Source organism: Rhipicephalus sanguineus, chromosome 1 (assembly GCF_013339695.2).
Source record: "Rhipicephalus sanguineus isolate Rsan-2018 chromosome 1, BIME_Rsan_1.4, whole genome shotgun sequence".
NCBI classification, from domain to species: Eukaryota; Metazoa; Arthropoda; class Arachnida; order Ixodida; family Ixodidae; genus Rhipicephalus; species Rhipicephalus sanguineus.
This window is the reverse complement of record NC_051176.1, coordinates 294,761,939-294,787,153: the sequence shown is the minus strand read 5'-3', so window position 1 is coordinate 294,787,153 and position 25,215 is coordinate 294,761,939. Positions and strand designations below refer to the sequence as shown.

At 46.3% G+C, this 25,215-nt stretch overlaps 1 protein-coding gene across 1 annotated transcript in view; it reads left to right on the top strand.

The window, feature by feature from the left end:
* The window catches only part of LOC119383277 (Down syndrome cell adhesion molecule-like protein Dscam2), a 573,655-nt gene that overhangs the window by 312,632 nt on the left and 235,808 nt on the right, over positions 1-25,215 (top strand). The window contains exon 3 of the mRNA XM_049411927.1: positions 10,018-10,179. Within this exon, the coding sequence (XP_049267884.1) occupies positions 10,018-10,179 (162 nt within the window). The remainder of the gene's footprint in view (positions 1-10,017; positions 10,180-25,215) is intronic.

Here is a 25,215-nt window from a genome sequence, read left to right as displayed (position 1 = left end):
CCGTGTAACGGCATGATTCGGCAGCACTTGGATTCCCACGACTGAACGGATCATTGACTTACTCTCTTGACGTGCTTTCATTGTATAAACCAGGCTAAAATGCGGCGCATTCAAATGGTTTGCGTCACTTTTCTGTACGGCGTGATTGGGCAGAGCCGTGGGCACGTCATGCCGAAGCATGGGCAATGTACCGCTGCGTGAATTCAGCTTTAGCAACGTCTATCTCATTCAGGGAGTGAATCGGCAATTTTATCTCACTCAAACTACGTTTTTTCTTGAACACATTGAGCAACTTTTTCATTCGATGACTTAGATAAAATGGTGCGCTCTTGTCTCAGGCAGTTTCGTTATTGCTCGAATTAGCTTTATATGAAGTGCTCAAATCAAGGAATAGCAAGAAAAAGCGTGCGCGAGTTGGGTCTCTTGCTTTACCATGCCAAAGCAGGGTTCACAAAGAGCAGCGGAAGCGAACGTTATTTGACACTGTCGTAACGTAAAAGGGCTCATCCTGGCGGCCATAAAATCGTCGTCGCGCGCCAGTCCCGCCAGCCATAGAGTGTTCTATAAAAGTTACTGCATGGACAGTATTGGGGATGCTATCGTTCACTTGCCATCTAAATAATTATGGGTAGTGTGCAGATTCGCACGATGTTTGTTTTTGCGGCTTCAGACACTCTTGAGTCTTTGTTTACTATGAATTTTCGGTTACTACTCACCCAAATTTCGCAATTTTCTGAACGCCCACGGCAGGAAGACTCTGTGCGCAGTCTTTACTCACTGCATAATTGGAAAGTTACATCGCGAAATACTGTTGGAAGTGATTGATTCGCGCAGTGTTAAAGCTGTTTCATGCCATTAGAAGAAAAGTTGAAGCGCCATACTTGCAGCTAGCATAGACACCAGTGCGAGAGTAAGTTTTGTAGCAAACCACGTCACACGAACGACGTCCCGTAACTGGCAGCTAGGTGAGCTCGCATCACAAGAAAAGCGCGCAAGCGACGAACTCATTGACGTAAAGAAAGCAATGGAAGCGGAAAGCGCTTCGAGGGCGCTGCTTCCAAAGTTCTTTGAGCACATGATTTCCAAATACCAGCAAAAGAAAACAGAGAGAAAGAGAGAGAGTTGTCGTCACCGAATATATTAACGACCAACAACGCTATAAAAATGGCCTAATGTGTTTTTTTTTTGTTCCTCCCCTGAGACCGTCCTTTAATGCTGGCATTGCAACATAGGGCTGTGAAAGCAGCGATTAAAATATTAATTAGAACATTATCATTAATTAGCCAGCAAATCTGTGGCGGCTAATAGCCAACCTAGCCTCCGCGACGCGAAATGAATGGGTATTACAGAAAGTATCTTCGGCAACGGTTAAACTTAATCTTTTAAGGACCAGCTCCCATTAGAAAGCATAACCTGGCATGTACAAATACCGCAGCTATAATATTGTCTACCAGAGATTTGATGAAGCGCTCTCTTTGCGTGTGCGCGGAACACCATACAAAATATTTAAATAGCCTGCAATTTAAACATACACGCACAATAAGCAACCATGAACAGTTCATAGAGCAATTATCCTTAAATCTAAAATGTAAGCTACAAACAAAAGGCCATGAAATGACTCGAGTGGAGTTTCCCATCGTTATTCCTGAGGCGTTATTTACACTTTGCGTGCTCGCTTGCGCACGCAAGTTGTAGAAACTCGCAGTATATAGTAGTCACTTTTGTTCATGGAGGTGGTCCTGGATCGGTGGATTGTGCCTGTTTATCCCTTTAATCCCTCCAGTATCTCTGAGCGGATGCCGGCGCAACTGACGGTAAATTAGGGCAAGTGAGCTGCCATGAGAACGACGGCATTTTGCTCGCAGCACACAGTGAGGGCGCACTTGGCTCTTTGTTTGTTTGTTTTTTGAGAACACAGCGTGCCACCGGCGGCGGTTTACTAATTGAACCCAGCGTTCCGTAGCATCAGTGATATCACAACCCGGCAGCAATCCGAGTAGTAAGCTAGCACCGTGCCTGCGTTCCATGCGCGACACTGTTGCGACACTGGGATGGTCGAGCGCAGCTCGCATTATGTCACTAACTGGCTCAAAAAAGCAAAACCAGAGATTTTCTGTTGTTGCGTATGTGTGCGCGCGCGCGCGCGCGCGCGTGTGTGTGTGTGTGTGTGTGTGTGTGTGTGTGTGTGTGTGTGTGTGTGTGTGTGTGTGTGTGTGTGTGTGTGTGTGTGTGTGTGTGTGTGTGTGTGTGTGTGTGTGTGTGTGTGTGTGTGTGAGAGAGAGAGAGGGTATCAAGAGTGAGAAAGAAAGAATGCTACTCGTGTTATTTGCAAACACCTTATGGTATCCGCTTTCTTCTGTCGCTCTACATGTGTTGTAGATGGTAGAGAGCTTTAGTAGTATATACCGTAAGTGGCACCACGATATATGCCAAAATTTACATAATGAAATACAGCGGGGTCAGAATGCGTGTGTGCAGAAGGCATTCCAAGTATTTCGCGTCGCGTGTCTCCGCTATTTTTGGAATAGTATAACGCGAGTCACTTAACTCTCTCAAAGACTGTTTAGCGTACTACATGGAAAGCATCGCGGCGCTCTCGAAGCGACGGCCACCCGCTTCGCATCTATCGTCTCGTCCTGCTGCCTTCTACAGCTCTATCATCCACGCTAAATAGCACTGCTGGATGTCGTTGCTGGATGGCGTGCTGGAAGTCATCTCGCTTCAATGATAGACTACGGGCGATGACTCAGCGTTGTTTTCGATGTAGGTTCTAGGTTCAACCCACTCCTACTCCTAATGAAAGGTCCTCATTACGCTATATTATTGTTTATGATGCATTAATTTTTCGGGGATAACGTTCCGCCATAACTTAGCGCGCGGAACACGCTAACCCAAGCATTTCACGCAACACTAAAGCTATCTAGTATTCGACGTCACGTGCAAATAGAACAGGATTCAACTGCCATACACTTCATTTTGCAAATCCGCACAGCCAAGTACGTCGGAGAAGAGGGACACCTTTTTGTGGTGTAACAACTGCAAATAGCTATTGTAGATGCAACTGAGAGTGTGCGTGATCCACTGAATGTCACTGCGAGCTGGCGGCAAGTGTACTCGTGCAGAGAAAGAAAGACATCGACTGATAAGGCGACTAGCGTAAAAAAAATTAGCGACCAAAAATATGCTTTCTTATTGAAGGGAGCAGTCAAACTTCAAGCACGCTGCGCAAGAGACGTGATGTTTATCGCCGGTGCCCACTTGCCACTACGTGAAGTCTATCTATAAAACTGATTATTCGAGGCACTGCGTTATAGCTTTGTCTGTGCGCCGAACGATGAAAGAAAGTCACATACACTGCTACACCATCTTTATTTCTGTTTGTCTATATATCTTAAGTAGCTTAATCTGATCTAGTTGATTAATTGTTGTTTAGGAAGCTCTTTTGTTGAAAGCAGACACACTGACGCCAAGTGAACATTAGAGCAGAGTTTAATACACTTAGATGTAAATAAAAGGCACTTGTGTGCTAGCCCGTACCTGATTTCTCCTTTTCTGTCCTGATAAACGCTTCAATGTCAGTAATAAGTGCGTTTTCCCGGCAGCAGTGCAAGAACGTTTGCTCGCTACCCAATACTGGGTATTGTATCACGTTGAGAGACCTGGTTATTCAAGCACCATAGCCGTTCATGGAAGAAAGTGCTTCCAGATATGAATATTTCGCAATTTTTGCAGAAAGCGCACCATATCATCGATCCAAAGAAATAAAAAGCGTGAAAAAAATGACGCATCTCATGCGTCGCGTTGGTGCAGCTGTCGCTCACTACAGTGCGGAGTCGCCTTTCGACGCGTCTACTTCGAGGCGAAGCTTCGACAGAAAAACGGTATTTTTTTTTTTTTCAAAAGAACAAATTCCCGCCTGCTCCATAATCGCAACGCCGTCTACTTCGCTATTACGGGATTACGGTAAGGCGGAGCGGTCGTTTCGAGATCAACTCTTGATCCACTTTCACCCTAGGAACACAAGATGGCCGGAGAGTCGATGCGAACTGAGCGTAGCACAAAACACACCTGCGCGCGCGTGGTCTTGCGGATTTCAGGACAGCCTACAATGGCACATTGCTGTTCCGCGAAACAACACATAACGCCTCTTGAGACAATTACGGAGCAAGATATTCGTGCAATAGATAAACATCTCGAGACGGAGCTGAACGTGGTCGTAGTTGCACATGTCCTTATTCTGATATCGCTGATGACTACGTGAATGAGGTGATACTCAAGATACGCAGAGCTGAACAGTGTCACAAATTCTGTGTACATCCTCTTTCTCAAATACTTTACGCAGAAATATAGCGAGGTATTTGTATAATGCTGCACGCTTAGCTCTCAAGTTTTGGTAGGTCTAGGTTAAGCTTACTCTATGCCCATCAGTTGCTGGGCCTTGGGCCTTAGTGAACGTCTGCATACTGTATTTACACAGTTTTATTTTTTTCCTGAAAGTGTCTAGTTTCTCAAAAACTAAGCCGATTCTTCTTTTAACGTTCTTGTACACTCGAGTCAAATGCAGATTTTCGTTCGATGGGAATTCATCCATGTTGCAAATTTTCGCATTAATCATTTCTTGGATCTAACGCTCCTGCTGCGCGCTGTTCTCGTTGCGCACCGTTCCTGTTTCGTGCAAGTTCCCTACACGTAGCTGTAAACACCCGAGGTTAAGTTCGTAATTAACACTTTCCTATCCGCGGCAAAATAGGCCTTCTTCGGGTACTCTAGTAAACAACACAAGATTCCTGATACTACAATACATGGTACTAATATGTAGAACAAGGAATGCGCTTTCTAATGGCATTAAAGTTAAATCAAATGTTACCAAAAAAACTTGCGAAAAAAAAACTAATAGGAAAATTTTTAACAAAAACGAGAACACTCTGTAAATAAATCTATGCTGCTTTACACCAAGTCAGCACAAAAACATTTCAAAATGCACGTTTTGACCAAAAAATTTGCAGTGGCTTAGCTCGGCTATGCCAGGATATACGTAGAGTTAGCAAAGGTTCAGCCGATTATTCTTAGCTTTCCAGATTGTCTAGGATTATTAGCCTTCTTCTGTTCATTCTTCGTACGCTGAACCGCTAATTGCCAGGCAACTACTTCGGGATCCGATGAGATAAGCTTTTCGGCTCTTCTGCGCCGTCGAGCAGCATTTGCGCTCTCCTTCTCCATGGCGTTACCCACCTGCAAACGCCAGACAGAGGCGCTATCAAGCGGCCCCAGCGCAGTGTCAGACGGCGACTGCACAGCGAAGGCGAATAGCTGCGCGCGCGCCGGCGCCACTGTGTCTATGGCTACGACGTCACTCCTCTCGAATGCGGCGCAGACCAGCAGCGGCGAGCCGCGCGCGGCGGTGTCGGAGAGCGCGTGAGATGCCAGCTCCAGTGACCCAGCTGTGTGACATCACTGATCCTCGCGCATGCGCAGCACGCCTCATGGCCCTCCACGCGAAATCGGCTCCGGCTAGGCAAGTGTAGCTAACGCTACAAAATGTCATATCCAATATCCTTGAAGATATAAGCATTCTATCTGCAGCCGTTATTTAAATACAAAAGAAAACGTTAGCCCAAGTGGCTATAGTGCCACGGCGCAAAGCAGTTATGTGATGCGGTGAAGCACAGGTTTCTGCAGCATGTCTTGAAGAAAACATTCATTTTCTCTTCTATTTTTGGCTCAAGAGTAAAAATCCACGAATGTTCAATAGTTGTGCCTCACATCTCGGTGATTATTTCTTAGGCAAGGAACGGCACGAACAAATCGACGGGTCAGACGAAATACCGGGCGGCACTACGGAGCGCAATGGCGAAGTGCACTGCGGGTCGCCTACTCGCGCTAAATTCCACTCGTTGAGCAGCCGCAGGCAAGCGGTGCCGCCCAAAACGGTGTTGACACCCTGCAGATAACAGCTGTGACCTTTATAACCCGCCGTATCTTTAGAACGGAGCGTGGCCGCGACCGCTTGGTTCGGAGATCAAAATCAAGGTTACTGGTGGATACCTGTGGACGTTCCGCGGCTGTTCGAAACACTTTCGCTGTCTGTGCTACTGTCTGATGAGTCAGAATTATCTTCCGAGTCTTCGCTGCTGCCATGATTAAAATTATGAATCAAACTCGTCGGAATCCGTCGAAATTTGTGGTTTCCGAGATACAAGTGCGTACGATGTCGACGCCATCTTTGAAGCTACGAGCGTTCGGTCATCTCGACTTAAAAGGCAGTTCAAAGCTCTCTTTGTGGCTGAAAAAGTAAATGACACAGTGACACTAGAAAAGTAGTGCATGTTTTATAGGATGGATAACGTTAGCTGTCCGTAAGCGCTTCTAACACGGCAAAATTTTATAGGCGCGGACAGGAAAGTGTTAAGGAGAATTCAAATATACGCAAGCCACTTTTGTTTACCTTGGTGCCAATATTTTATGCACTGAACTACATGAATTTATCGAGTGTACAGCTTATGAAATATAAGCCAACACGCCATTCATACGAAGTATGAAAGACTAGGAGAACGAAGTCACTTTAACATTGTGTATGAACCAGCCTCATATGCTAACTAAAGTACTGTTATATTTTCTATATAATTGCATTAATTTAAATTTTATTGTCATGTTTACGTTGGACGTGAGTTTTAGTGCTATTCTTTTTTCTAACGCTTACTTTGTGAACTTAACTCCTCTTTATTTTGATCATCCTTCTACGTTATGGGCATATGACTCATAATGCAAACAGAATATTCTTAATGTGGTGTTTAACGCGAGAATGATAATGTGTCTTCTACACATTGGCAAGTCTGCTGAAGGGCGTCAACGAAAGCAAAAAAAAAGTAAGTTGTCGTATGAGGGATACACCGTGCTCTAGCATATAAGGTATAGAGTTCGGATGTTTCGCAAAATTCTGGCTATCAGCCACGAACAAAAGAGCAGCTGTCGATTCAAACCAAAGCGTGAAGAGTTATCAGTTCATGGTTGGGCGTTTGTGCAAAGCAAACTTTCGTCCCTCGTGCAAAAGCGGTGTCTTGCGTCTATGTAAGTTCACTATGCAATCAAGAGAGCGTTGCAACGGCACCATTTCGATAATCAATATCTCGCTTCGGATCGGGCCCGGCATTATTGAGAACCCTTAAGCACAAAGGTCTAGTACAGGCTTCACAATATGTGTCCATAATACACATGGTGATACATATGGTTGGTACGTATCCATAATAAATAGATACACGCCAACAAGCCCATCAACATATCGTGCCGATTCACGGTGGTCTAGTGGTTACGGCGCTTGACTGCTGACCCGAAGGTCGCGGGATCGAATCCCGGCCATGGCGGCTGCATTTTCGATGGAGGCGAAAATGTTTGAGGCCCGTTTACTTAGATTTAGGTGCACGTTAAAGAACCCCAGGTGGTCGAAATTTCCGGAGCCCTCCACTACGGCGTCTCTCATAATCATATCGTGGTTTTGGGAGGTTAAAACCCCGTATATTATTATTATCACCATGTAACGCATTCTCATTAGACCGCGGCTGAGCACAAATACAGGTAACTAAGAACGACTACCACTCTAGTGTGAAGAGAAAACACACACAAAAACAATTCACTTAGAAAAATGCCCTCGTGTTTGCTTTTTTTAATATTTTTTTTTTTTTTTGCATAAGAAAAGTAGAGCACTCAGAGTGTCCTAATGCATTGCTTACGTCCTAGAAGCCAACGACATCGCACGATAAACAGTGGTCCAAAAATCAATCCCGCGACATTCTGCGTGAATTAATTCTCCCCCAAAGTTTCCAAAATACTAGTTTGTCAGGAAAAAGAAGCTTCACTCCGCGTTTTCAAATGTCCATGCGCGATCGTATCTACTGAGGACATGGAACACAACTCACCTGGCACTTCTACTGTATCTAGTGATGGCCACACCAACATTTAGTGGCCGGTCCTCTTAGCACTCAGATATTTTTTTTTCTTCGAGAGATATAGCAGGCGCACGTTTTTTCGCAAATACAATCTTGAGTTTTATCTAGACATTTAAGAGGATGTTTATTATTTGCAATGCAAAAAAGCTAAGTTTGTGGTCATTTCAAAGAATAGCTCCAGATTTTTGCTAAACCTCTTGCAGAGGGAAATATAATTAGATTACGTTTCACATTTATAAAGTTTTTACAATCTTCGCTCTTCAACTCTACTTCTTAAGAGTAAGTCATGAGTGCTTCTATTTGTCCGAAAAAATGAAGCCGAAAATGTACGATTCTTAAGTCACATCTGCCTAGTCTCTACTCAGCTGATTAGCATCCTATAGCATTCGTATTCATCTCTCGTTGCAATAAAGTGGGCTAGACCCAAGTTGATACGTGTTACTCCGTACGGGCATTTCCTGCTTTCCTATAGTGTCTCATAGCATACTCAGTTCTCCAAAGCACCACGCAAATGGACGTTCTCTAATATAAATGTGCTGACATCGAGAGCACGATAGGCTGCAACATCGGGTATCTGCAGATCTGCGTGTCCACGTCTTCGTTCAAGACTACCCAGGATCAGTTGCCAGTGCAGTTAGCATTGTTCAACGCAAGGCAAAGTCTCAGCGTACGCTCTGTATTGCTTTCAGCGCCCATCGAAGTGCAGCCAGGGCACTAGGCAGCAAATCCACGTTCTTCGAATCGGTAACGGAGCGCTATTTATTGGGACTGTCAGCTTTCCCGATGGTTGCGCGTTATTTCTATTCGGTGCACGTCGTGAAGCCATTATTGGGTTTCTTCGTAGAACACACCGTGTCCAACACGTGCGTGCGTGCCAGCAATCGACGTTTACGTTGATACTGTCTTCGGAAGGGTAGCCGGGGAGCTATTGGCTTTCTTTCGTTTCTTACTTATTTTATTTCATTATTTGCGTGTGTGTTTGGGGGGGGGGGGGGGGGGGGGGCAGGCGTCACGTTATTTCCGCGCACTATAGGTTCGCAGGGGTGACGGAAAGTAGTGGAATGGCGAACGGCGTCTTAGACCCTGCGTAAGGCTCCATTTGCGCCCCAGAATTTCTTCTACTCCTGAATGCAGTCACTCAAGGGACGGAAGCATGATTCAGCCATGGCCGTACCTAAGTAACTTACAGGCACGTTTTTGCTTGCGGCCCTACGATATGATATTAAAGTCTTTCACTTACAATGGACCGCAGGAACTGTGTATAGGCTCATCGTTCCTGCTACGTGAAGCTGACAAAGCTTGACAAGATTCAGAATCGTTTATGCAAACTTAGACATCGCATTTAGGCGCTGTAATGGGCCTTGGTTAAGCGGTTTTTCCCTTAAGTCATTCATCCCACACCAAAAGCTGATACCTAGAGTTCAAATATTGCCGCGAAAATCTCTAAGTTGTAAGTTTGCACAACCAGACACTCAGTGCGAGGACAAAAAAATTTAAAGACCACGCGATGCACGAAGTTTCCTGGAGGGACTGTTCCATTAGCACCAAAAATATCAAGCGTCAGACATCGAAAGCAACTATGTATAAAAATGCGCGTAATCTCAGCCTTGGGAAAAAGTATGCGTCGTGTTGGGCCAAGGCAAGCACTCGCGAGCACCGAATAAGCTGCGCGTGGGAGTTCCAGCCGATTAAAGGGCCAATTCTGAGGATAGACGCACGCTTCAATTTAAAGTGCGAAACTACACGGACGTTGGCTCTATCGAAGATCAACTGCACACGCCATTTCTAGCGACTTTGCGAAAAATTCAGAGACAGACCTTTAACTTTAACTAATAACTGAAAATAAAAGCCGATGGCACGATTCGCTGCAGTTTCACCCTTATGATCGGAATGCATGACCTGTTCGGTAGAAGAGGGATACTTTTTGGCAGCACTGTGGTCGCGTTCATCTTCACTGCTGTAAAAATACCGAGGCTCGCTGAAGTTACCTCTCGCATTGGTAAACGCACGCGTGGAGGAACGCAACTGTGCAGTAGAAATGCCCAAAATTTGTATCTTTCTTCTTGCGTTGCAGTTGTGCGCACTCCGCTGGAGGTGTCGGTGACTGACAGCGTGGCCAGTGTTGGGGGTGTGGCCATGCTGCGCTGCCTGGTACCACCGGCGGCGCGGGAGTACGTCTCACTCACCGCATGGGTGTCTGACGACGATGTCACCGTGCTGCCTTCCACCGACGTCTGTGAGTAATAAGCCTTCTTCATTCGCAACGTTATTGATACCAGATGTCTTGAAACGGTATGTATAGACTCCGACACAGGCTTCTACAAGTGTGCCTGCCTTATATAGTAGTAAATAAAACCTTTTTCCTTTGGATCAGATGAACACGAAACAACGCACGAAACATGACAGAGATGAACCAATCAATTTCAGCAAATTTCGAACGGTCTCCACTGCATGCCAGGAATTATCGGCATGGCAACGCTATAGTAGACAGCTGCTTCGAAAAAAGAATATCAGCCAGGGTCTTAAATGAGTTGATATGTCAGTGAGAGGATCAGATGTTGAAGGAAAATGTGGCTCAAATGATCTGAGTGCTTGCTGTATTACGCTGTTCCTAGATGTCTCAGATGAAAGGTGGTACAGTAAAACCGCAGATTATCTGATACTCTCTGAGGCTAATGGCAGTCTGCGTCTTAAGACAGCCTTTTGTAAGACCACTTAAAACAAGTTCGTATCCCCACGTGTTCTTGACAACCAAATATTTCGCTATTTATATCCATCGAATAGCAGATATCATTCACCACTGAGGCCTCTCAGGAAGCAATTCGAAATATAAGTTTCTCAAGATACTGGCACATTGAAGATACGTTTTATTTATTTGCAACCTTCTTTTTAATTCTTATCTAAGTGTTACATTACCTTCTTTATTTTGTATTCATGAAAACATTAGCATTTATCTGCAACAAAAAGTGGAGTGGCTTCAAAAATGTCAAGCAACAACTTCCTCTCCATAATTCTAATAAAACCAATGTACAGGCATTTGCGTTGGAGTCAATGACAATTTTTCTCATTCTAGCTAGCCTTGTTGAAGTTCAGTAAGAACTATGCCTGCGCCACACAGTGTATCACGTTGGGGCGGTGCACACTTTAAATGCAAATGTATATTAGCTTGGGGAGGAAATGTGAACGGTATGTGTAGCCATACACTTTACCACTGAGGTTATTAGAGATAAATATTGCACTATTGTGTGCGCAGATCTTAGCAGTACAGCAAACATGCATGGGAATGAGGAGCAGTCAATAATCTGACTCAGTTTTGTCCTCCTGGCTCCTCGTATTCTTGTGGCCTGTTAAGCTTGCAGCTACGCTTTCATCACGAGCTGGTTTTATGGCATGATTAATGTGCAGCCTTGCCGCTGAACGCTTAATTGTGGCATCTCGCAGACCTTTCAATAATTGTAAAACACGTAAGTCAGCAGGGCTTGTTGCTGAGCTAGTTGGTTCATAACTTGAGGAAAAACTGTAATGACGCAAAGAAGACGGGGACGAAGCGAAGACACGAACAGACAGACACGGGCGCCCGTGTCTGTCTGTTCGTGTCTTCGCTTCGTCCCCGTCTTCTTTGCGTCATTACAGTTTTTCCTCATGTAAAACACGCAACTGAATGTTCCGAGAGTTTTTGCTTTGCAACACAATGTCATGCACACTTTCGGAATAATACTCGTAAACTGCCGTTACGTTGGTTTGTACGATAATAATTACGTTTCAATTCAATTCAATCATCATTTATGATCATTGAATTTTTACTGCTATTAGTAAGTGTTGCGAGACAAGCATGCCACATAAAAAGAACCTGAAAAACTATGAGACACATTCCAACGACAGTATTTGAGTGAAGTCATTCAAGTCAATTGCAGCACTAAACCTCCCTGGCGTACTACATGAAACAATGTAGTTCTATTTTGTCGACGAAAGTAGGTTTAATTTCCTAAACTCCGCATCAACAATGGGAAGATAGTAAGCAGGCTTGGCTCTCCTGAGCTAGCCAGATAGCTAGCCAGTTGAGCAGAGCCATGCCTGTTTGCTCTTATCTTCACGTGTAGGTAGACGGATGGACGGGATAGCACGGGACGGAGCGCGGAAAGCCTAACGAATCAATTGAGTTTGCCACTCGGGAAAAAGAGTGCAAATTTTTGAGGAGCCACAAGCCACTATCGCAGACTATCTGGCTGGCCCCTTAGACAGTAGTAAGCGAACTAGACGTTGCAATTTATCCTGGCGTTATCAAAGGACCCATTTGTAAAGCTAACCTTACCGCGGCAACAAGGTGAGAGAACTAATATACTAAATTTACAGATCTGGGATAGCAGCCTCTACTTAGGCGGTGGTGGTGTGCGTCACTACCAGAGATAGCATAATTACTGCTAAAGAATAAATAAATTACATTACTATTACCTTGAAATGTGAATTGAAAGTGTTTAACCATTTATGCACAACTCTTACGCTTTATTTACAGTACATATACATTGAAATCTCAGAGATATCTGCTCAACCTCACACGCTTGAGGTTTGGAACTCAAATGAGCATGTCTTTGTTCTTTTCTTTCTTTTTGTGATCAATTTTCTATACCTTAAGGGAAGCGGATATGTTATATCTTTGTCATAAGTCATTCGGAAAGCAGTGAGTGATTCGCCTGAAATTACTCGCTTGAAGTAATTCATTGATTACTCATTACAGCAAAAAGTAATTTAATTTCTGTAATTTCAATACTGCCAACCCTGGTCACCACTTTAGCCTAGGGGCTGGTACCTCTTCGCGCGGCGCTCACTCGGTCCCCAGGGAGCCAGCAGTGTTTAAGTAGTTCTTCAGTATGGCGTTGCTGTTACCGGTCACTCGCTTTTCATCTTAATAGAACTGCTGTCCATGTTTAAGTGCGTTTCCTTATCGACCAACGCCCGCCACTCTTGATAGCAATCAGTGCGACAACACTACCGCCACTGAGATGGCGAATCGAAGACAGCACTTACCTCAAAGAAGTACCGCGAACACGGGCCGTGGTTGTGGCGTCGCATCCAATCTTAGCCCTCCTGCCGAGTACATTAACCGTGACGACTGAAGTGAAAACACGGCTGCTCACTCACGTCTACCACCTCTCCGGACACGCGAGGTCGGTTGATGAGAACGCATGTCCGCCATGCCTACAGCCAGTAAGGTGTTGCCGAAGGAGGTTTCTAATCAATACAAATGCTTCCTGTATTCAATAAACTAAAGTTGTTGGCTAACAAGTCAAAAACTGTAGGCTAACTGAATAATAATATCTGGGGTTTAACGTCCCAAAACCAAGATATGATTATGAGAGACGCCGTAGTGGAGGACTCCGGAAATTTCGACCACCTGGGGTTCTTTGACGTGCACCTAAATCTAAGTACACGGGCCTCAGACATTTTCGCCTCCACCGAAAATGCAGTCGCCGCGGCCGGGATTCGATCCCGCGACCTTCGGGTCAGCAGCCGAGCGCCATAACCACTAGACCACCGTGGCGGGGCAGGCTAACTGAATAAGCTGTGGTTGACCGTGTTATTCTTTCATGTACAACTTATTTTATGTTTTGCGTGGCATGAGCTACAAGTCATGTTTTCATCTGTTTCAGTTGTTTGATGGCATTAACGGACGTTGCAAAGTTTAGTATATGGACTTAAATTATGCTGAGTCGTTTTTTTTTTTTCATTTGCTTAATGCGCGTTTTTGTTGAGATGAGACACCTACACTCGTATAACGCGTAATCAAATTTGTCAAAAAATAATACAACGCTTTATGCTGTGTTGCGTACTTAAGCATAACAACGTTACAGTGCGTTAGCGGTTTTTGGTTACGCTTCACTGCGAAAGCGCTTGAAAGAACTAATACTCAATACATTTTGTTAGAATTTGTGCATGGTGGATTTCATCATACTTAGCTTAGGTTATACCGACATGAAATCTTGGATGCGTACACGACGACGATGAAGAAGTTTCGTTCGAATAAGTGCTCTTTCTGCTAATTGCAAAGATTTCTCGAACCTCCTTTCCGAAAACTTGGGCTTGAGCTTTCCGTAACGGCATTACTCTCTCTGGGGGCGTCGGCACTGGGGCACTGCAACAGGGACATATGTGAGGCCGTATTTCACTATATACAAGAATCAAAAAGACTGCCATGCTAATATTTCTAGTACATAATTATTTTATTTATTTCATTTATCGTTAATTATTTATTTACTTCTTTTATTTAACGCACTCTTTCTCTCCCTTTTTTTCTATCTTTTAGCATTCAATTCGGAAACCGTAAACACAAATAATATTTTCGCTTACCTACAAATTATCTCTTTAGAATTATCCTTTTTTTCCCATTCACAAATCCTACTGCCGCACGAGTCGTGGCCGATCTCCCGTGGTGGGTTGTGCCATTCCTCTAGGAACAACCAACCAACCAATCTGCTAATTCCGGCGTATTTCTGTGGAAATTTACGTCTGTCGGTGGGTCTTCGCTGCTCCCTTGGAGGGGATGAATGTAGACCACCCTGGGCGCCTGCTGGCACCGTCAGCGTCAGCGGCGGCCGCCTCCAGGAAGCGGATTGGACAAGTGAGCGGCAGTGAAGATACCCACATCTACTCTCTCAGCAGTGAGGACCCTTCAGATGATGGTTTCGAACCTGTACGGAGCCGCAAAGCGAAGAGGAGGAACACGAGGACATCCTCATCCTCAAGTAGACAAACTGTAAGAGAAACACAAAGGTCGAACACTAATGCGGTCCTGTTTCTGCCTGCACTTCCTACCGTCGGCATGAAGCGTCTTAACAGACAGTATGTGTCGAGGGCTCTGGAAGCGCTAGTGCCAATTGAGATCACGGACATAAGAGTGAACGCAAGAAAGAATATACTGCCTGGTGACGTCCTGCATGCAAACGCTTTGGGCGTACTACGCAGTATAACGGACATAGACGGCATGCAGGTGCGCTCTCATGTTCCTTTGAAATCTGATGCAGTACCTGGCGAGATCTACGACATAGATGTGACTATTCTTAATAACGACTTACCAATCCTAGTCAAGTCAACTGATGATGTCCTTGTGGGTGTTACCCGGCTGGGCAGTTCACGCTGTGTAAAGACTGCGTTTAAGAGAAAATGCCTCCCCTCCCATGTTAAGGTGGGGCACTTCAGACACGCTGTTCGGCCCTTCATCCCGAAGCTCTCCAATGCCGCAACTTTATGAAACTGGGACAAGTGAGCAGCGTCTGCGAGAATCCGACGGTATGCCACCGCTGTGCTGAGCCCCATGCCGCAGATACATGTGTCGCTACTGTCAAGAAATTGTCAAACTGCAACGGATCCCATGAAGCCACACTGAAGGATTGTCCACGTATTCAGAAGGAAATTTCGACCTTGCAGGAGATGATGCGCGATCACTCATCTCATCGAGAAGCCGCCACTAAAGTCAGGAGGCGTCGTTCACGTCGACGCCGTTCTTCAAGGATGTCCGCTACCCCTCGACACATTTGCCGCATTCTTCATCATCACATCCTCCTCTACCTCCCAGACCACAATCTGTGGAAAAGGCTATAAAGGACAAGGTCAATGAGCAGACTGTATCTGCGAAAGAATGGCGGGCACTTCAAAGGGAACCAGCGCCGAGAGAACCAAAGCAGTTTCATGACGGTCAGCCCAAGATTCCGGCTGGGGATCTTTCCAACCAAGACAGGCAAGTGACTGCAATTGTGCAATCATTAATTATTACGATTCGCACGCTACTGAGCAGCATAAAGTCACCGACAGCTAGGAGTGCACTACGAATACTGGATGCACTAAATCTAGTGCTTGCTAACATCGTATAGCCACCATGGCTCAACCAACACTCTCCTTCCGCACTTACGTTAAAAGTGCTTCAATGTTTCAATGGAATGCCAGAGGCTTGAAGTCCCGTATCTTGGACTTTCGCCAATTACTTTGGGGAAATCGGTTCCTTATAATTGTCATATGCGAACCAAACGTATCAACGCCCTATAGATTGTCCGGTTACGAAGATTTTTCATTGCCCACTTGTAAAGAACGAAGCAAAGTGATTGTTTACATCCGTATGGACTTGACTTACGTTTCACATACGGTCAACCCCAATCACGACAATCAGTACGTGTGTCTTCATGTGAAGAAGAAAAGTGTTTCGTTCAAATTTATTGGTGGATATATATCTCCGTCAGCGTCATTTGACTGCCAGAGATTGAAAGACATTTTGATGAACAAAATGGGCCTTGTATCATCACGGGTGACTTCAGCGCCCGTCACTTGCTTTGGGGGAGCACAAGAATGAACACCAGGGGGAGGAATATTGTTACATTCGCTTCTGATTACGACCTTTGCCTCATGAACGATGGTCACCCAACATATCTACGGGGTCTCGCATATAGCAGCTGTCTTGACCTGACTTTGGTGTCACGATGCTTATCTCATAAAGTTAAATGGTTTTGCGACATCGAGACTCACGGGAGTGATCACATACCCACCTACGTAAAGATCAATAGACTCGGTAAGAGTTTCTCTTCTAGTGTAGTAAATGGCACTGACTGGTCAATGTTTAAACAACGTGTTGAAGACGCTTGCCAAGAAGGCCACGCCTGCAGCCTGGAAAATACTGTCGCAGATGCAATGAAAGCTTCCAAATGTTAATAATCACTCTCCTCTAAAATAACGCAGTTTGACACTGAAGTTGAAAGATTACGTGCTATACGCCGGCGTGCTGGACGACGATACAGATGCACAAAATCAATTTACGACCTGAGAGAAGCACGAAGGCTCCAGAAAAAGATTCAACGACGCATTGACAAGCTGGAAGGTGAACGCTGGAAAACATCCTGCGAATCTCTAGACCCTCAGAAGCCGCTGTCATATATCTGGAGACAGGGGCGTAGCCAGAAATTTTTTTTCGGGGGGGGGGGGGGGGTTCAACCACACTTTATGTATGTTCGTGCGTGCGTTTGTATGTGCGCGTGTATATATACGCAAGCAAAACTGAAAAATTTCGGGGGCAACTTGAACCCCCCCAACCCCCCCCCCCCCCCTGGCTACGCTCCTCTCTGGAGAACAGTGCGCGGCCTTCGCTCCTCTCCGCAGCAACGGCACCCTTTTCAAGCTTTGGCACTCCATCATGGAAGAACAGAACTCGATGTGGCCGAAGAAATTTGCACGATAGTCGCCGGAAATCTTACTAACAAGAGCATCGACGCCGTTATCATCTCTGAGGCTCGTACACCAGAAATGGACATGCCCTTCACCATGGAAGAACTCGAAGGTGCGTTAGCCGCTTCTAAGCGCACGCCATCTTCAATCCCTGGCGGTATTACTTATACTGCCTTGGGACATCTTGGACAACACGCCAGAAGAGATATTTTAACATGCTTCAATAACTCCTGGCATAGCGGCACCGTTCCACGACAGTGGAAGACAAGTCGATTAATACCACTGTTAAAACCGGGAAAATCCGTATTGGACTTGACGGCGTATCGCCCTATTGCTCTCGCAAGCTGCCTTAGAAAAGTGATGGAAAGGATGGTTCTCTTTCGTCTGAAGTGGTATGTGGAACGTCACACCATCTACCCTGCCTGCATGGCAGGCTTCCGACGGGGCCGCTTCTCTATCGATAGTGTCACTGACCTCTCGACATTTGTTCAACAAGAAAAAGGTCGCAAGCGTATATCACTTGCACTCTTCCTTGACGTGAAGGGTGCATATGATAATGTAGCTCATGATGCCATCCTCCATTCCCTAGAAGCAATGGGCATTGATGGACCAATGCTTCAATGGATAAGAGACTATATAACTGGCCGGTCCTTCTTTGTGCAAACAGATGAAGGTAAAACAACTGAACATTACACATACTGCAGCCTACATCAGGGAGGTGTATTAATCCCCACCTTGTTCAATGTAGCCTCAGTGGTCTTGCTAAGGTTGTACCAAAGTCGGCCTGCCTATCCATATACGCAAATGACATTGCCGCTGGAGTGCTGCAGTTGCTCGCCCCCAGGTGCGCGCGCGAATACAGCGGGCAACAATCCTGACAACAGCCTAACTTAAAAAAACCAGGCTTCACTATATCAACCGAGAAGTGCGCGTTGAATGCGTTCACGCGCAAACGAATGACACCATACCCTGTCTGCAACAATGGGTATATCGTCAAATATGCACGGACGCATCGTTTCCTGAGCATCATAATTGACAGAAGTCTTTCGTGGAGCCCCCATTGCACGTACCTGAAGAGGTGACTGTTATCTATTGTGCATGTATTGAAATTCATGTGCGGGAAAGCATGGGGAACCTCTGTGGGCTCCATGCTACAGTTGTACAGGGCCCTATTTCTGGGACTATTGCACTACAGCTTGCCAGTGTTGTCGAATGCTTGCAAAACCAACATTCGTTCATTGGAGAGTGCAGGGTCAGGCGCTGTGTATTTGTCTAGGACTGCCCCGATGCGCCTCTAGCTATGCTACAATTGTGCTTGCCAAGGATCATCCAGTCACGACGTATACCGTTGTCGATTGCCTCAGAGCCCACATTCGACATACTTCCCGTGTCTGCTACCACCACTTAACCCTTCTACCCTCCGAAAGACCTCGTGACAGTCAAGCACCTAAACAGCATTTCATCAGGATATACGCCAGCTAGAATTGCGCGTCCCTTGTGGTGTCTCGACCAACCACTGGTACGCCTTGAAATTCCGGGTACAAGAAAGAGGAACGAGCACTCCATATTAGCATAAATCAAGCAACACTGCTATTATTACATGAGACATACTCGGACCGAATGCGGAACTTTACTGATGGGTCGGTCTCGTTCAACAGCTCTTCAGGCACAGCTGTAGTTCCTGCAGCAGCAATGACAATAAAGTTTAAATTGTCTCATGTAACGACGTCTACGGCAGCAGAACAGAAGAGCCGCTTCACAATATATCGTTCAAGAGCGCCCATGCTGCAAAATGGGTCACATTCAGAGTTTGCAGTTTGCCGTGCGTAAGCGGACTCATGAACAACTGGTGCATGAAATAAGAAACTGTCACCATCAAGCTCGCGCAAGAGGACATGATATTATATATCTGTGGCTACCAGAACATACCGGTAACAGGGAATCAATTAGCCGACGATGTAGCCCGCTCAGCCCATGACGGAACCAGAGTGGTTCCGATACCTCTATCAAGGACTGATGCGGCAAGACAACTTTATTTACTGGCTCGAAATCTTACACGCACGTTTTGGTGGTCTACCAACTTCCAAAGGTGTCAGCTCTGTATACTTGATCCTTCGCTCAAGCTACACCTACAATCGCGAATTTCCTGCTCGGATGCGACGCTGTTATGCCGCCTTTGGTTGGGCGTTGAATTCACAAAGGCGTACTCGTTTCGCATCGGTATGGCAGACTCCTCTACATGCGACTCCTGCAGAACCGAAAAAGTAATCGAACACGTCCTGCGCAGCTGCGCTCGCTATGACGCCCAGCGATGCCCGCTCCGGATGCTTTTGGACCAACTGGACTCCAGACCATTTTCTGTACACAAGATTCTAAGACCTTGAACATGTGCTTCGAGAGCGCAGAAGGCAACTAAAGCGCTACTGAAGCACCTGAAAGCAACAAATCTGAGCCTGTAGACTGGACGTGCTCCCCCAAGTGTGCTCGTGACTGTGTCCATCCCTCTTCTCTTGCTCTGTCTCTCTTTTCGCCCGCTTATCCCTCTCCCCCAGCGCAGGGTAGCAAACCGGACGTGCGTCTGGTTAACCTCCCTGTCTTTCCTTGCTTCTCTCTCTCACACACACACATGCAATCTTTTAAAAAGCGTTTGCGCATCCTACTCTTCACAAACCTGACACACCTAAATAATAATTAGTACGTCTGCGCTTAGAACTATGTCTTGTTCACGAAGAATAATAGGGAAGGAGGGGGCGAGGTATGAGGGTTATGTTCGCCAGGGACGTTGCACTGCCGGTAAAACGCGAATGCATCTTTGCATTTGTTATTGTGTTCTGCAGAACGAGCAAATACTGAAATACACATGGCATACTGCAGAAATGGGAACTGTGATAAAGCAACTGCGCAATCCCTTACATTTGAAGGCGCGAATATTCATAGAATTCAAGGCTGACTTTCCTGTTCTCGACGCCCTCGTTTATCCAGTAGCGAAAAGTTGGACACCGCGAGAAGATTTCTCGGTTTTCGTTTGTTGCCGATTTAACCGGCCTCTAAGTCGGCGGGAAAGTCTCTCCGCTTTATCAGAGCCACCGCGCGCTTCGCTAAGACAGGGTCAGGCAGCGAGTGAGAGATGAGGCGTCACTTATCAACGTGATCAAAAAACGAGCCTAATGCGGTTTCACTTTCGCCTACTTACTTTAAGCTCCCCGAACGGGCCCTGGAGACGCTAAAGAGCCAGAGCACGGCGAGGTGTCGCGAGAACGCTCATCGCTCCATTCCGCAGAGGCTGAAACGGAAGTAGCTCGGCACGCCGTCGTCCCATTAGAAAAGCTAAAAAAGAACAAGCAAATGAGACCAGCGCGACATGTTTGATTGGTCTTCAAGGCGGAAAGGGGGAGCCACGAGGAAGGGGATACGCTCAAACGACGGCGCTGATTTTAAAATCGATCAGACCCAGCGCGGGTCCCGTTAGAATGCGTGGCCTCAGGAATTCGACGGAGGAAATAAAAGGAGAAAGACAAGTCTGGGTGCGCGCACGGGCGGCCGGTATGGCAAAAAAGGGGCGGGAGAGGGCGCTAAAGACGTTGCTATTAGTAAACACATTACCAAGCGGAATCGTTAAGCACTTAGCGTAGTGCGCAGCGCCCCGCCACGACGGAATGGGTGGAAGGAAAGCGTCTCAGGTGACGTAATTGAGTCGCAGCCTTGCCCGCGACGGGTCCCCCTAATGGGCTCTTAAGATTCCCTTCGCCAAAGAGCCATAAGGCGGCTCGGCGTAGGTCATGTTGACGTTCACGTCAGCGCTGTTTTGAAGATCAGGCGGGATTTGAGAAGTAAGGCGAGGGAAAAAAAACTAATTAAATGGAAAAGGATTAAGGGCGACTTCCCAAACGAGCCGGAAAGCGCCTACGCGCGCTCTTCCGACGACTGTAATCGTGAGCTTATGATCGGAGCGCCGTAGGCAAAACACTCTGATGGAGGGCCGCGCGCTAACGGCGGCCCAAATCTTGCCCAGAGATTATCGTGCGCATGTAACTAACATAAAAGCCATAAAAATATGGCTGGCGGCGCAAATTTTAGCGCCTGTTAGCGACAAATTTTTCCTATCGTTACGTTTTATGCGCAGCCATTCTGTTGACGCGAAAACTTCGTAAAAGCATTAGTGCGGTGTCTTTTCTTTCGTGCTTGCTTCAGAAGCAGACGATTTCTTTGGCATCTATGTGAGTAACTTCTATTTCTAGAAATTTAACCAATACCACAACATTTCCCCTTGGATGTCTGACACAAAATAATAGGTACATCTATTTTACCGAATGCTTCGTAGTTATTAATAATTACTGGGAGTTTAACGTCGAAAACCACGATATGATTATCAGAGACGTCGTAGTGGAAGGCTCCGGAAATTTCGACCACCTGGGGTTCTTTAACGTGCACCTAAGTCTCTAGCATTTTCGCCTACCATAACCACTATACCACCGTGGCGGGTTAAGGCTTCATAGTTAACCAAGCAGTCTATTAAAAGCAGTTGCCAAATTTCCCTTTAGCGTACAGCGATGTGCATATTTCGCTTAAAAGTTTAAGAACAAGAGATTGCGCTCACCGCTGCTCAGTTCTCACCGAAACTTCGCTGACAGATCAAATTTTAGGGTCCTGATCGTTCAATGTCAAACTTGGAACGCCTGCCAAGTTATAAAAAAAGCCGTTTTATTTTGTTCAAGGGAAAGCTAGAAGCTGACAAAGTACAGCGCAGCGCAAACTTATCTTGCCGCCTGCCGGCAGCTGCGTGGAGTAGCCGTTCTTGAAGGGCTTCCGTATGTTCTGTACACGGAAAAATGTGGAAACAATGCCAAGACGTCTGTCTTCTGAAGCTGCTGGCAGGTGACGACGCAGCTTTAAGCTAGAATCTTTTTCCCAGCTGTGGCAGTAACTGGTTTCTTCCATAAACAAAGGCAAATTTATATTTCTTTCCCTTCAAAACCCAAGTGTTAAACAAAGCGTATACGTTTTTAAGCAAAACTATGCCCGTCCTGTTCGCGTGCGCGTGTTGTTTCAGAGTGAACGAATTTGCATCAGTTTGTAACGTCAGCGTGCGGTTTTGAGCGATCAAAGGTCTCTTAGGTAATGAACACATTACAGTTACAGCACTCACGGACTGAAACGCAACATTTTAGGGCAAAGCAATGCATGTGAGTGCTTTCGTTTGCACTGTCTTCAGTTCGCGTCATATCCAAGGTACAGTCATATTTGCGTATTTTTTACTCGAACACTTACATGAGAGTCAGCATTACCTCTAGCAGCCAGTTTTGTTGCGGCATGACGAGGTTATCTCGAGCAATTGCGCGAACCATTCGTTGTACTAAGAGTTTTTAAGTCGCGTTGCCAACCGTGAGCGCGGTTGTAGTTGTAGTTTGTAGTTATAACAGTGCTATAAAAAGTTATTTCAACCAAATAAGACTGAAGTTCGTATTCTAATTTATAGATTAGTAATTTTGAACTTATTTATTAGACATGCATATTATCAATGCATGAAGCTTAAACGTTCAACTTATTATAAATATATACATAGATCTTTCTTTAATGGGGAGTAGGTGTCCTTTCGTGGCGTCTGACGGTCGTGTACCTTTTATTTGTAATATTGGTAAATATGTTCAGGCATTCGCCAGAGACGTACAATGCCGATATGAAATAATCGTATTTGTGTTGTTGTTGACCCGCCGTGGTAGCTTAGGACGTAAGGTGTCGCACTACCAAGCTCGCGGTTGCATTTAGAGCCCTGCCGCGTTTAGATGGGGTCTAAGTGCAAGAACAGCCGCGTATATTTAGGTGGACGTCAAAGAACGGCGTAGATTAATCCGGAGTCTCCCGCTACGGCGGACCTCACAATAACGTCATTGTTTTGGCAGGCCAGCAGTTTTATTAGTAGTTTTGCAGAAGCCACAAAAACATGAAGTGCAAGTGTCTTGTGTTTTGCGCTAAAAACATGTTATGGATTACTAGCCCGGCAACGCATGGTGTTTGCACATGGAGTGGCAATCTCTCGTGCGAACGCCAATCTGTAGCTCTTTCGGGCCACTGGCACGTGCGTCACGTCTCACAGCAGCAATTCACTTTAAAAAAGGACAGCACATGCACGCTTCCTTGCATCTATTAGGCCACAGCAGCACTAAAGAAAAATTCGAATAGCAGTCAACGAGACGATTCTCTCTTGCGCGCGTCGTGTATAGCATAAGAATAACTCGCTTTTGTAACTGGAGACGATGCTGATTTTCTTCGTTCGTCTATCACATTAGCTAGAGCTTTGAGACGTTGCATAACACAGGTGTTGCCCCAGACTGCAACGGTATCGGCTATAATGTTTCTTCGTCAGAGTAGGACATATGTCTTCGTGCCATCATCGTCGCCTGGCTGGATTGACAATGTATACCTGTGATTTCTAATGTTAAACATGTTGCTTTATGTGCTAATGCTTTGCCGAAACCCAGACGATGCTGCATAACCAACTATCTGCAAGAATGATTTCTAGAAGGTCAAGCAGATCCCATGCACTACTAAGTCTGCAACTGCGTGCGTGCGTGCGTGCGTGCGTATGTGCGTACATTTGGGGGGGGGGGGGGGGTGACAATCATTTCTATAGGGGGGTAGAACGGTGATTCTGCTTGTTTACTTGGAATGAGCCTACACTTACTTGCTCTTCGTTGATCAGTTTCCAAGCTATCGCGTTTACAGCTAGAAGGCGCGCAACACCGATAAGCTTCAAGGCTGTATGTGGCCGAGGAAATAAGATAGGCATAGAACACCGATTCTGAGGCCTAATAATTGTTTCCACGACTGATATCGCGCCCCGTCTTTCGCCTCGCCGCAAACCTTCGTCACGGATGCCCGTTTTAAGCGGCCACCCGAGCAGGAATGAGGGAGGAGAGGGAAGGGCGTTTGTTACTTTCCCTCTTGCCTCTCTTCCTCTCACAGACTTGGAACAACAACGGGGAGCAGCGAGCCGTCGTCTGAGCACTCCGTTGCCGGCCCATTTCCCATCTCACTGTCGGTTGGTCAGCGCGCAGGTCTTTGCTGCCGCTGCTGGCGCCACTTCTTTTCTACGTTTTAATGATTTTTCATCGTTGCTTTCAGAGGGCCATTCGTTCGCTCGCTCGCTGCCCACGGAGCTCGCACACAAACTATACGCACTACAGACGCTTCTCTCTCGTCATCTCGCTCGCTTCGCATTTCTTCCAGCAGAAAAGAAAAGGAGAATAGGGGCAGCGCCGAGAGCGAAAAAATATACACGTATAATTCGGCCAAGCCAAGTGGGCATGGATTCCTGGGAAAACGGGACCACCCCGCGCGCCTCTTTCCCTTCGCGCTTTTGTTCCCTTCCACTTTTTTTTGTTTTTTTTTGGCGCCCTCTCGCGGGATACGGGTTCGAGAGAAAGAGTGGTGGTGATGAGAACGACGACAACAACAAGCATCGCGCGAAAAGATGGACTCTTCTCCGCAATGATGGATGCGGGAGCGGCAAGGATGCGAATCGACCTCTGCGCTGGAGCGCACTCCTCTTTGTTCCGTTTGCTGGGTGCCCCCCGCGCGGTGGCCGAAAATTTGCAGCGGCGAGCGCGGAACAGTCCGAGCTCCGGCAACCTCCCTCGACAATGGGCCGGAATCTTGCGAACCGCGCCGGCGCGTCTCTTGGTCGCCCCTTGTCTGCGCCGGGTTGCTGCACCTTCATCTTGCATGGATGCACAGTCGAACGAAACCGGGCGAAGCAGCAACGCGACCCCGTTAACCGATTCGCAATAGCTTCCTTCTGGTTTCGCGTCCTCCATGGCTGCACGCAACGACGAAGCGCAAACGTATAAATAAGGAAAAGTAAAGAAAGAAAATAGCAGAGGCCTATTACGTCTATCCTCAGGTCTTTCTTCGCAAAAAAAAGCACAGATGAAAAGAAGGGGATTTGACGGACGCTTCTTTTCTTTCTTATAAACTTGCTAGCGAAAAGCCCCCTCCTGCCCCCCCCCCCCCTCTTTCCTTAACCCCCCTGAAAAAGGGACAATCGAAACCATTTGGGCGTAAGCAGAGC